The 14,070-nt window shown below is 32.8% G+C and overlaps 1 protein-coding gene across 1 annotated transcript; it reads left to right on the top strand.

Annotated features, from left to right (window-relative positions):
- The first annotated feature begins 906 nt into the window (after positions 1–906).
- LOC129971744 (circumsporozoite protein-like) lies at positions 907–1,446 on the top strand. The gene has a single exon (XM_056085720.1). The coding sequence runs from the start codon at positions 907–909 to the stop codon at positions 1,444–1,446; it is 540 nt and encodes a 179-aa protein (XP_055941695.1).
- The last annotated feature ends 12,624 nt before the right edge of the window (positions 1,447–14,070 follow it).

Here is a 14,070-nt window from a genome sequence, read left to right as displayed (position 1 = left end):
GTTCTTTTGTCACGTATAATGAATTTGCATTGTTCTTTCAAATCTAAAGACTAAGATAAAGATTTTTAGCTCACCTATACGCTAATTTTTTCTTTGTTTTAAAGGCTTCATTATGAAAGGTTTAGTTCAAAATTACCATTCAATTTCTGCATTGCAGGAATTAAAAATTGGGAAAATCCTGCTATAAAACATTTACCGAATTCTTCATTACAAATTTTGGCATGATCCGCCTGGTCGCTGAATAGTTCAAAATATTCCTTTAAAGTATGCAAAATATCAAGGACAAGAAAATACGTTATTTACAAAGTTGAACAGCATTTACAAAATTTATATGGATTAAAAAATATTTAAATTATCTTTAAAATTTAAAAAAGGTATTATGATATGGCGAGGAATCGTTAATTCCCCGGAAAAAAATAAAACATACATAGATAAAACGCAAACTAAATATTTTGCACCATAGATCAACAAGAGCCCCAAATTACATTTAGATTTCATTCATTTTTTTTGTAACATGAAAGATCTCCTTTATCCTTGTAATCATAACCCTGAATCCAATATAAACTATAGATTTATTGAATTCTTAAGAAATACAATGAAGTATTTTTTTATACTAGAAAAATTAATTCCCATATCGTAATGGAACTTATGGGACTCTGAAAATTCAGTGAAACAATTACATTCCAAGCTGCACAAGATTCCATAACTCATAATCTGTATAAAAATCCACACCAATGAAATTCAATTGTCATTTACTTCAACATGACTATATTAAGCAAAGTATTTTCCTCTTTCACTTTAATAAAACATTCTCACTCATACCATTCAATTATCTTTACTTTTTACACATAACCATAAAAATAAGGCTCCTGACAAAGTCCATACGAAAATCCACAACCTTCACTCATGCCCCACGCCAAACCAAACCAAAATCCACAGCCTTCACTCATGCCCCACGCCAAACCAAGCCAAAATCCACAGCCTTCACTCATGCCCCACGCCAAACCAAGCCAAAATCCACAGCCTTCACTCATGCCCCACGCCAAACCAAGCCAAAATCCACAGCCTTCACTCATGCCCCACGCCAAACCAAGCCAAAATCCACAGCCTTCACTCATGCCCCACGCCAAACCAAGCCAAAATACACAACCTTCACTCATGCCCCGCGCCAAACCAAACCAAAATCCACAACCTTCACTCATGCTCGACGCCAAACCAAACCAAAATCCACAGCCTTCACTCATGCCCCACACCAAACCAACCAAAATCCACAGCCTTCACTCATGCCCCACGCCAAACCAAACCAGAATCCCCAACCTTCACTCATGGTCCACGCCAAACCAAACCAGAATCCACAACCTTCACTCATGTCCCACTCCGAACGAAAATCTACGATTTTCACTTATAAAATGGGATCAAACCAGAATGCACAAACCATCCACATAAAGCCGATTACACTAGAACTCGCAAACCTTCATTCATAACTTATGCCATGTAATTCTTTCATAACTTATGCCACCAAGTGCCGCAAACCTCAACTCATGAACCATGCCAAGCTATAGCATTCCTTCATAACGCATTTTTTAATACACAGCATGTAGTATAGTTCCCAATGTAAAATGTTTAAATTTAGTTAGAAATATTTGGTCTTAATCAACAGAGCGTATTGCAAAAAGAAAATTTTATTTCTCAATTTATAAATTGAATATATCCTCATAACATGACTATAGCAAGGGATTCTTGATGCCAAATAATTACTATTTCATTAAATATATTCCCCTTTCACACATTCCTTATTTGTGCCAATATCAGAAAATTATGCTGCAAGACCAAGTGCCTAATGACATTAAAATTACCAAAGCCATTCTTGCACTTTTACTGTATTGCACATGTTAGGGAAAAAAATGAATTTAAGAACTAAATAGAAGAATTTGTACATTTTTTCTTAAGTTTCTTCAAACAATTCTTGTTTGATATTTAGTATTAACATATTAAACTATATGTCGAAATTTTAACCTTGCTTCCAAACACTTTCAATTAATAGATTATATAGGAATCTTCTACAGATCACAGAAGACAAAATTTTAAAAATTGAAATAATTTTACTTAATTTTAAATAAGCAATTAGTAATTTTTCGAGATCAGATTAAGCATCTGGTTAACTAATTCTATTCAGGTCTTGAAAAAATAATCCCATTTATAATGACTTCGAATCATGATCATCCTTTTTATAGTTATGCAAGGAAAAGAATTTGAAATTCCTTCTTTAAATCGAATCGGATTGAATGAAAAAATCTGGAATTTTGCGATAGTAAGATGAAGTGCATTTAAAATAAAAAACTTCTTTAAAAAACACCCGATCGTAAAGCAAAGAATTATTTGTTTACTACCTAAACAAGGCGCTGGGAAAACCATTGACATTTTATTGCATTTTTTACTCAATGTTCAGTCAATATTTATTTAATAATTCCTTTAAAACTACAAAATACGAGGAAGAAAGGAAACGTTCCGTCTTCAATGCACTGTAAGGCCCTTAAGAAAATGTTTTCAAAGTAATGTAACCGAAAAGTTAGTCTCAAATTGAATTTATGATTTTTAACCAAAGGATCCTACTTTTAAATCATGCCTGTTTTGAAAATTTATTCATACATATAAAGTAAACCCACTATATAATTTTAGAATACTTCTAATGATGGCAAACGTATGAAAATGTAACATTTCCAATAGGGTTATTTTACGCTCAACTCAGAAGAGATTGTCTTGCATATAAAGGCCATGGTGTGAAAAAATATGCATTCTAGCTAGTTTATGAACCAAAAGTGGTATTGCTTGCGCAAACGATATTAAATTTAAAGGTAGTGGCCTTAAAAGTAAAGGATAACATGTAATCAAAATGAGACAGAAGAGTATATCTATTTAAAGGTCTGCATATCGCTAAAAAATTTTCATTATGAGAAGTCGAAAAAATGAACCAATGAGGGAAATTTGAAATATCAATGCGACTTCCATTAGATTAATCTAATAATTGACTAGATTATACCTAATCTTCGAACCTCCCTAATACCAGCCTAGATTTTAAGTCCTTATCACACGAAAAAAAGATTTTTTTTATTCGAATTCGAAATGGTCTGCCTTCTAACATCTATAGCCATACTTTTATGCCATTTGGTTAATGAAATGTTTAGCTTTATCTTCTTCGAAAATTCTCGATAAAAAAATAATTACCTTTGGGGATATATGAACGAAGTTTTTTCAAACCAGACGTGTAAGGTGGTTAAAAATAGGAGAATATTCAATATCTCACTCATCACCTCCATAATCTGAGAAGACTCAAGACAAGGGATTGGACAGAGAGGCATTACAAAATACCAAGACTATAACTTATCGTATATAACTTGCTATATTGAAAAAATTGTAAAACCATCAATGCTAACGAGTGAAATTATTTAATGTTCATCGTCAATCGCAATATATTTTAGATGTGCTACAGCTTTCTGATGGAACTCTTCAGGTCAGATCTGGATTAAAAACGTAAGAATCCTTTCATGTCCTACCTTCTCATATTTCTTCATTCGAGCATTTCTGTGATGACATTGGAATAAGAATAAAAAAAATCCTCTATTTTGAGAGACGAGGACGAATTTTGAGATTATATCGAGTTGGTTGATTGACAATTTAGAGCAATTTGGATCTTTATAATTCGGAGCTAGATTCGGATTAAACCACAACATTTAATCGATGTTTTATATACCCAGAAATAATTAATGCCAATTTCATATGATTTGGTTATCTATATCGAGATTTGATTGGTTCCAATTATTTTTTCACAACTAAGAATTTACTGTTTAATAGTAATCTCCGTAAACCTTTTCAATAACTGCTATTTTCTGCACCGATTATGAATTTGTATCCTGCTGATATTTTTTCCCCATTAATATTTTATGAAAATATTTTAACCATTATTTCTCGAGTTTTTACATTATTTTATTTCACACCACACTATACATACAAATTTAGACCATTTTTATTTTAGATAAAATTTGAATTTTTCGCATCGACACTAATTTCGACTTAGCCGAAAACACGATCGTCGATAGAGCAAAATACTTATAACCGGGAATAAACAGGAGATAGAATTGAGATGTCAAAACTGATTATAAGTTTGATATAAATTATTATAACAGCTTCGCAGGAATTGATCTAATTTATAATCTATTGCGTAGAAAATTCAGAAACTTAGTATCTTCTGTCTATTTCATCGAATTAATACAAAGAACTCGGAAGCATTTATGAATACAGTAATTTCACTATTAATTCTACAGAATGTTTGCTTGAAAAGTAGTCCATATCTGCGAATCCTATTTCCTTGATTTTAAAGCCTTAATGCCATTAAATGCCATCCTATTTTGATATTAAGATCGCACCTTATGTTATTCCGTACATTTAGATACGGACGATTTATGACTGTGCCTCATATCTGGTGTTGGAAGGCAAAATTATACAGTGTTTTTGGAAAATGGAGCCTTAAGGAATGCCTGCCGATAAATGAACACTTGTCATTATAGTAGAAAAGACTTCCCTTGTACAGGTAATTGGCGTCTGGTATCCGAATGTTTGGTTCAAAGTTGAAATATACCAGAATCCTCGTTGACCTCCGCATACTTGGGGAAGATCTTTATACTCCATTACTTGAAAAGTGGCACACATCGATAACATTTCTAGGTCTTTTTGTCCTTATAAGATACAAGAGCTGAAAAGAAAGAAAATGGAATTAATTTGGAACTGAAGATAAAAGCAGATATGTCATGAAAGCTCGAAAAAACTACTGAAAATGGATGAAAGAAATTTGTTGATATTAAGCAAGAATAAAATGGCATCCTTAACAAATATTTGGTATGGAGTCTGCAAAATCCTGAATTAATTTCTGTTAACAAGTAATTAAGACATACTAATCGAAGGCTTCTTTCAGTTACTCAAAATTTATAGTTACTGAAAAGAATCTGAGTTTCGAAAATAGCTGGCTTTGGAGAATAGTAGGTTCTCAAGAGATATGGATTATATTCAATTCCATTTTGCGTAGTCTATGTCAGATAAACTATTCGCACAATCTGTTAGAACTACTAGAAAAAGCACGAACTTAAATATACTTGCAGAACGAACACACTTCCGTTTTAAAATTCTCGTTCAGAATGAAGATTTATCCATTCACGGAAAAGGTAAATTTTGTAGTATCCCTCAATGAAGAATTGCATATTGGAAAATAGGTTCAATTGGGCGATTCAGACCATAAGTTGCATACACACGTCAATTATTAAGATTATATCCGAGTGAAACAAATAGTATTTATATAGGTTGTGGAAAAAGTAAACAGATTTCCGAAATTCCTAATCCAAAATTTAACAAATCAATAATAGCAAAAGATTAAAATTGTCTAGTAATAAACAAGGATAGTTTTTTTATATGATTGCATTTAGCTAAGATTTAAACAATGACCAAAAGGTTTTTTAAAAAAAATTAATGGTATTTGCAAAAATACTTATTGCTCAAGTATTTTGCATCTTCTGAAGATTTTATATTATACAAAAGGCAGGAAAATTTTGAAGAATCAATTGTTACAAAACGTTAGTCCTGTGGGAAAAATACAATAATTCAACTTGAATGATAAATGAAATCTCTACAACAGAACTTTTAAAGCGGAGTTTTCATAAAACAATTACTTAATAAATATGTACCCGTTTGAGAGTATTTCGTTAAATATATTCCATTCATCTGGATTTCAATTATTTGCACACTGGTTCAAGACAATCATCTCGAGCGTAGTGACTAAATTTTAAAGGAAGTTGAAGATGATTCAAATATTTACCTGCTCGTTCATTTTTCTGGAATAGGTTTTGCATATTAAATGAGTTCTGAAACAGTACGATAGCTGTTTGCGAAATTCTTCATTTTAAATTATGGTCAGATGAAAACCATGTCACCTTTCGCATAAGCTGCATCCAATTGAATAACATTGGCACTTGCTAGATTTATGATGCACAAATGTATCCAGTGCTCAGTGGCTGATCTTTAGTGGAATCAATTTTAAAACTGGAAACCATTTAAACCCAGTACTGGGACCATTACTTCGCTGCAGTCATCCAGTTTTGGTTGGAATTCAGATAAGTAAATTACTCATGATGATGTAATCCTTAAGATATTTCAAAGGCCTACTGCTGTCTCAGTGTAGTTTCAATATTAAGCAAGATCTGAAAAGAAAGCAGGAAAATTCAAATATAATAGATAAATTATTTTAAGTCTGCTCTGAAATATTGGAAATTTATAATACTCCTTTTCTATACATCAAGAACTTTCTATTCCATATGAAAACGTGTTTAGGTTTTTAATAAGGCACAATTCAACCTTTGACATTCTTTTAGTCAAAGGAATTTTCATTCTCCATTAAGTTTACGATACAATTGGTACAATTACAATTTACGGTACAATTTGTTCGCCAAATTCGTAAAATTTCGCCAAACGTTAAAATGTTACTCAATGGGTAAGAGAAATTTTTCCTCAGAAACATTAGATATCTATTCCATGAGATTATGAATTCAATTTAGTGTATTGCCATGTTAATGTGTTATAATTTAGGATATATGAGAATTTATGCAATTGTATTATAATTTAGAATGAGAAATACACTAATGAAGGGTTAAATTGGTAGCTTAAGTCTTTTGCTGGCGAATTCCTTCAATAGGGTAGATTACTCCACATATTTGAATATACCGAGCTTTCTAGGGCAAATTAAAGTCAAATATTAAAAACGAGAACGAATTTTGAAGCAACAATATTTAATCTGAAAAGACCAAAAAAATCGAATATTCTGTTTGGACAGAATGCTTCGTTTAGTGACCAAATAATTTTTCCTCACTGTTAAAATCGAGCATTCCCAAACGAATATTTGCAAATTATGCATTTTACCCAACAAATATTCATAAAATTAAAGCATAAAATATTATATGTGAATATTGCCATTGAAGAATTTCCAGAAGTCGCCTTCATAATAATTTAAGAATATTTTAAAGTTTTAAAGCTTGGCTTATTTCCATTACTTGTTTTTGTTACTATAGAATTTCATCTTAACTTCAGTAATAATTTTATATAACCAACCTTATTTCACTGAAATTTTCTTTATCTCAGTACAGTGATAGGACACAGAAGATGCACGCTGACTTTCACTTGTTCACGAGTCTGGCATGTTTCAGCAGGTTAACCAGCAAGAACAAAATATTCTGAAGAAAATATTTGAGTAGATTCATAATCGGATAAATTTAAAATTCAGCATGCATAGAACTAATTTAAGAAAATCTTTAAAACTGCGATATCATAAATAATTACCCCTTATTTATCCTGTATACTGAAATGACAGCCTGGGAGTGCTTCAGATATCGCTTGCGCTTGCGAAGGATGCCATGTAAATATGCATGAAATAAACATCAATGGAAATTGTCAGCTGAATATGCAAAGTAATCAGCTTTTGTTAGTAACAAAGCTAAACAGGATTCTTAGCAGCTTCTGCTTCAGCAATCTGATGCATGCAGACATAGAATCCTTGCAATTTGCATTCTCCTTGATTTCACAATCCATGAATTCCATCCAAGAATCAAATCCATGGATTTTCAATAACTAGAGAATCCGGTAGAAATCAGAAGATTTAAAGTTATCAAAACGGTATATTTCCAAGATCTTTCCAGATAACAAGACATAATCAAAATAAGAACAACGCAGTGGATAAGAGCTGATTTCCATGTTTTTAGAGGACTAATATGCAATATTCAGTTATATTCATTCAGGTCTGAGATGCATATCTCTGAGATGTAGTTGATGAAGTCAAAAGTTACAATTTAACAGTATCTTAAAATTTAAGTCACTGATAATCTTTTTTATAATTCAATAGTTATAATTACCCTTTTATATTCCTAAAAATTCAATAAATACTTTTTATCACTTAAGTTGTACTATGTGTACTTAAACCGGTTTTTTCACAAAAATATAATTTAAATTTTTTTTTCTTATATTTAGTTTTAAGAGCAAAGTTAATTGATATGAAAATCCATTAAAAGAATATTCAATAATGGTATTTCTAAACTAATTTTAATAAGCTTAAAACCTTAAGATGATTCAATGCTATCTCCTGTCTGTCTGAGCTTTGAAAAATATTTCCTATAAAACAAAATAACCTCATCGAATATTGGAAATTATTGGCTTAGATAAAATTTTATAATGAATTAACTAGATTTTTTTAGCTTCTATTAATTATATGATCATTAAATAACTTAGATTTGGAAAGAAACAATTTCAATAAAAAAATATTCGTATAAAAAATTTCGATGGAACACAAATTTTTGAATCATGTAGAAAATGGCAGATATTAAGAAAACTCTTCGGAGTTTATCGCAGTACGCAAAATATTATACTTTGTAAGAAGGATTGGAATACAATCTAAATCTGGAATTATAACCAAACACTTAGCAAATTATTATTCAAATAATGTTTAGTAAAGATATCTGGATACTTATAAATATTTTAAGACTATGCATTTTCTTCTCAGGTCCCCACTATATTAAACATCTGTTTACCTCAAACTTATAACGGTCTAAATGCTGTCTTATATCATTCCCATTAAGGTAATCGCAAGATTTGTTTCACTTCTTCGAATAAAGATATTTACCACACATTCAATCGCATCCCACAAATGCTCGAATAAAGTATGGCAATAGATTGGACATGAAAGCAATCGCGCATTTGAGGTCCGAATATCATTGAGAAGTTCCATCTAGAAGCTGTAGCACAGATTAATAATGTAACTGATGATGAGCTATAGAAAACTCGGATATGACAACGCATTATTGTCAAAACCTATTCATCTATGATAAGCTATCAATAGAAAGTACTTTTATTACTTTAAATCTTTACAATAATTGTCGAAAAATTTTGAATCATAAGAGAAATCATAAGAGGAATTAAAAGTTACCGAGGAAAAAAATTACACTTTTAATATTTATTATAAACGAGTTATTTTTAGAATATTTTAAAACAAGATACCGTGAAACCGATATTAATAAATTAGTTATATAAATATATATAGCGAAAACCAAGGAAAATTCGATGTAAAAATGAAATTTATTTGTATTTTACACACAAGCTAAGGCTGATGATTTGACATTTTTTCAAATACTTTCCATTCTTCCTGTATAAATTCTAAATGATATTTTTATAGATATTTACAACTGTTTAGCGTGCCGTTTATTCTGTTGCATAAAAATCTTAATATATAACAGGGCATTTCTGAAGCAATCATTGGACTGAAGTTTAGTTTTTTTGCTAAAAGTATTAAATTCTTTTACTATTAGATACGTTATGTAAGAAGTATTTATCTACGAACTACACGTATTCAGCTAGCAGAATCAATTTTTCTATATTTACGGCATAAATACATATTTTACAGAGAATTTTTATGACTGTCTTTACATTTTAAAATAATTACAAATTAGGAAAGATTAATAAATTCTTTATCGTCAAGTATATTGAATTTGCTAATATATAAATACGAATATAAAGGGTTACGATAAATATTCTCAGCTATCTGATATGCTATTTTTTGTTTTAAGGGTTTCATTATGAAAAGGTTTAAACCAAAATTACCATTCAATTTCCACATTTTAAGAGTTAAAAATTGAGAAAATCCTACACGAAAAAAAATTGACCTTCGTTTTACAGATTTTGGTAAGATCTGCCTGGCCGCTGAATATTTCAAGCGATGTAAGTTTCTTTAAAATACTCCATAAAAGTATGCGGATTATCTAGGGTGAGCAAATGCAAGTCGATATTTTATGCGATTACATTTGATGATTGAAATTAATTCGACATATTTCAGCACATATCTCAATATGCTGAAAAAAATTTTAAATTACGTATTTAGCAATTATAGAATAAATACGGATAAAAAATACATTAAAAAATTAAGAATAAGGGCCTTATGAAATATAAATAAATCATTAATTTTCTCGGGAAAACAGAATTGCATAAATAGTTAAACCACGAGCCAAATATCTTAACAAGAGAAGGACCCGCATTAGGTTTAAATTTTATCCCTTTCATTTTTATAGCATAAAAAATTGTTGTATTCCTTGAATCCTAATACCACGTAGAAATTAACATAACTATAGATTCAACAAATTTCTAAGAAATACAATGAAGCAATTTTTTTTTCACCAGAAAAATCAGTTCCTAGATATAGCATTTAAGGAACTTTGCTAATTCAAAGAAGTCATTACATTACAAGATGCACGAAACTACATTTATATCTTATTTCAGGATCAATAGCGTTCGAACAATCAAGTTCTGCTTCAAAGTCCAAACTTACAATACTAATTACCTTCCTTTTTGCATCTTCGAAACATAATTCATTCCAACAAAATAGTTTTCTTCCATAACTCGCTCCAACCATTTACTTGGTTACACTTCCACTCCCAGGTCTTATTTTCTATTAAAAGCACCTTTATTTTTTTTCATAACCCATTCCAAGGTAATCCGAAATCGCACAACCTCCACTCATGACCCATTCTAAGGTAATCCAAAATCGCACAACCTCCACTCATGACCCATTCCAAGGTAATCCAAAATCGCACAACCTCCACTCATGACCCATTCCAAGGTAATCCAAAATCGCACAACCTCCACTCATGACCCATTCCAAGGTAATCCAAAATCGCACAACCTCCACTCATGACCCATACAGCACATCCATCATTCATAACCCATTCCACGCTAAGACCCAAACAGCACATCCATCATACATAACCCATTCCACGCTAAGACCCAAACAGCACATCCATCATACATAACCCATTCCACGCTAAGACCCAAACAGCACATCCATCATACATAACCCATTCCACGCTAAGACCCAAACAGCACATCCATCATACATAACCCATTCCACGCTAAGACCCAAACAGCACATCCATCATACATAACCCATTCCACGCTAAGACCCAAACAGCACATCCATCATACATAGCCCATTCCACGCTAAGACCCAAACAGCACATCCATCATTCATAGCCCATTCCACGCTAAGACCCAAACAGCACATCCATCATACATAACCCATTCCACGCTAAGACCCAAACAGCACATCCATCATACATAACCCATTCCACGCTAAGACCCAAACAGCACATCCATCATTCATAACCCATTCCACGCTAAGACCCAAACAGCACATCCATCATACATAACCCATTCCACGCTAAGACCCAAACAGCACATCCATCATACATAACCCATTCCACGCTAAGACCCAAACAGCACATCCATCATACATAACCCATTCCACGCTAAGACCCAAACAGCACATCCATCATACATAACCCATTCCACGCTAAGACCCAAACAGCACATCCATCATACATAACCCATTCCACGCTAAGACCCAAACAGCACATCCATCATACATAACCCATTCCACGCTAAGACCCAAACAGCACATCCATCATACATAACCCATTCCACGCTAAGACCCAAACAGCACATCCATCATACATAACCCATTCCACGCTAAGACCCAAACAGCACATCCATCATACATAACCCATTCCACGCTAAGACCCAAACAGCACATCCATCATACATAACCCATTCCACGCTAAGACCCAAACAGCACATCCATCATTCATAGCCCATTCCACGCTAAGACCCAAACAGCACATCCATCATACATAACCCATTCCACGCTAAGACCCAAACAGCACATCCATCATACATAACCCATTCCACGCTAAGACCCAAACAGCACATCCATCATTCATAACCCATTCCACGCTAAGACCCAAACAGCACATCCATCATACATAACCCATTCCACGCTAAGACCCAAACAGCACATCCATCATACATAACCCATTCCACGCTAAGACCCAAACAGCACATCCATCATACATAACCCATTCCACGCTAAGACCCAAACAGCACATCCATCATACATAACCCATTCCACGCTAAGACCCAAACAGCACATCCATCATACATAACCCATTCCACGCTAAGACCCAAACAGCACATCCATCATACATAACCCATTCCACGCTAAGACCCAAACAGCACATCCATCATACATAACCCATTCCACGCTAAGACCCAAACAGCACATCCATCATACATAACCCATTCCACGCTAAGACCCAAACAGCACATCCATCATACATAATCCATTCCACGCTAAGACCCAAACAGCACATCCATCATACATAATCCATTCCACGCTAAGACCCAAACAGCACATCCATCATACATAATCCATTCCACGCTAAGACCCAAACAGCACATCCATCATACATAACCCATTCCATTCACACGATCCACCATAATTCAATCTATATTAAGATTAACATCAGTGAAAATCCGTACTCGTCTATTTCCAACATGAATATTCTGCAAAGTATTTTCTAATTTTAAATCAATAAAACATTCTCTCACTCGTACACTCGATTACCTTTGATTTTCTCCCATTTCCCACTAGATTTTTTCCCCGCTCATTTCTACTCATAATATATATAATACAAAAACATAAGATTCTTGACATAAAACAAATTCAGGAATCTCAATCCACTACCTGCACACTCATGCCTCATTCAGGAATCACAATCCACTACCTGCACACTCATGCCTCATTCAGGAATCACAATCCACTACCTGCACACTCATGCCTCATTCAGGAATCACAATCCACAACCTGCACACTCATGCCCCATTCAGGAATCACAATCCACAACCTGCACACTCATGCCCCATTCAGGAATCACAATCCACAACCTACACACTCATGCCCCATTCGGGAATCAAAATACACAACCTACACACTCATGCCCCATTCAGGAATCACAATACACAACTTACACACTCATGCCCCATTCAGGAATCACAATACACAACTTACACACTCATGCCCCATTCAGGAATCAAAATACACAACCTACACACTCATGACCCATTCGGGAATCAAAATCTACAAGCCATTACCCATAATAAGATCCACACCCAAATCCACAAATCCTTACTCGTAATACGGGCCACAACAAAATCCACAAACCATCTCATACCTAGCGTTTCTCGAAAAGCCAAAACTTCATTCCTCATCCTAAAACATATCAATAATCACACAAATCTCCACTCGTAACCTATTCCATAAAATAAATTTTATTCTCAACGCATACTTAGATGCTTAGCATGTAATATAATTTTATTTCCCGAAGTAAAATGTTTCAAACTGAATTATAAATTTTCGGTTTTAATCAATGCAGCAGTTTGCTAAAATTTCTAGATAAAATTTTCTTCCTCAGTTTAAGTTGAATATATTCTGTTCACACAACATGACCATAGTAAGGGTTTCTTGATGGCAAACAATTATTATTTCGTGAAAGATAACAATATGGAATGCATGTAAGCCTTTTATACATTCCATATTTGTTGCAATGTCAGAAAATTGTCCAGATCTTCTAAATGACTAAATATTTAATGGCTAAAATTATCCCAAGCATTCTCACAAATTTATTGTATAACACATTTTACGGAAAAATGGGTTTAAGAATTAAATCTAGGAATTTATAGAAGTTTTAAAAACAAGTTTCTTCAAACGCAGTTCTTGTCTTTTATTAAGTATTAACATATGTCAAAATTTTAATCTTGCTTTTACGATTTCTAATTATTTAAATACGAATCATTAAAAGGAATAGATTTACGTAATTTTAAAATAAAATTCTAATTACAATCCTTGAGATGAAATTCAGCTACTGGCTAAAATATTGCCAATTATCAGGATCGTACATTTAAAAATATTTCTTTTAGAACGACTTGGAATCATAATCACCTCTTTCTCCGTTATTTAGAGAAAAAAAAATTAAAACGTCTTCTTTAAATCGAGTCTGATTTAATGAAGAATCCTGGAATTTTGCGATAAGAAAATGAAGTGCCTATTTAAAATAAACTCATTTAAAAAAAAAACTCAACCGAACGGCAAAGAATTATTTT

The sequence above is a fragment of the Argiope bruennichi genome, chromosome 6, assembly GCF_947563725.1.
Source record: "Argiope bruennichi chromosome 6, qqArgBrue1.1, whole genome shotgun sequence".
In the NCBI taxonomy this organism is placed as follows: Eukaryota; Metazoa; Arthropoda; class Arachnida; order Araneae; family Araneidae; genus Argiope; species Argiope bruennichi.
Note: the sequence above shows the minus strand (reverse complement) of the source record. Positions and strands in the feature narration are given on the sequence as shown.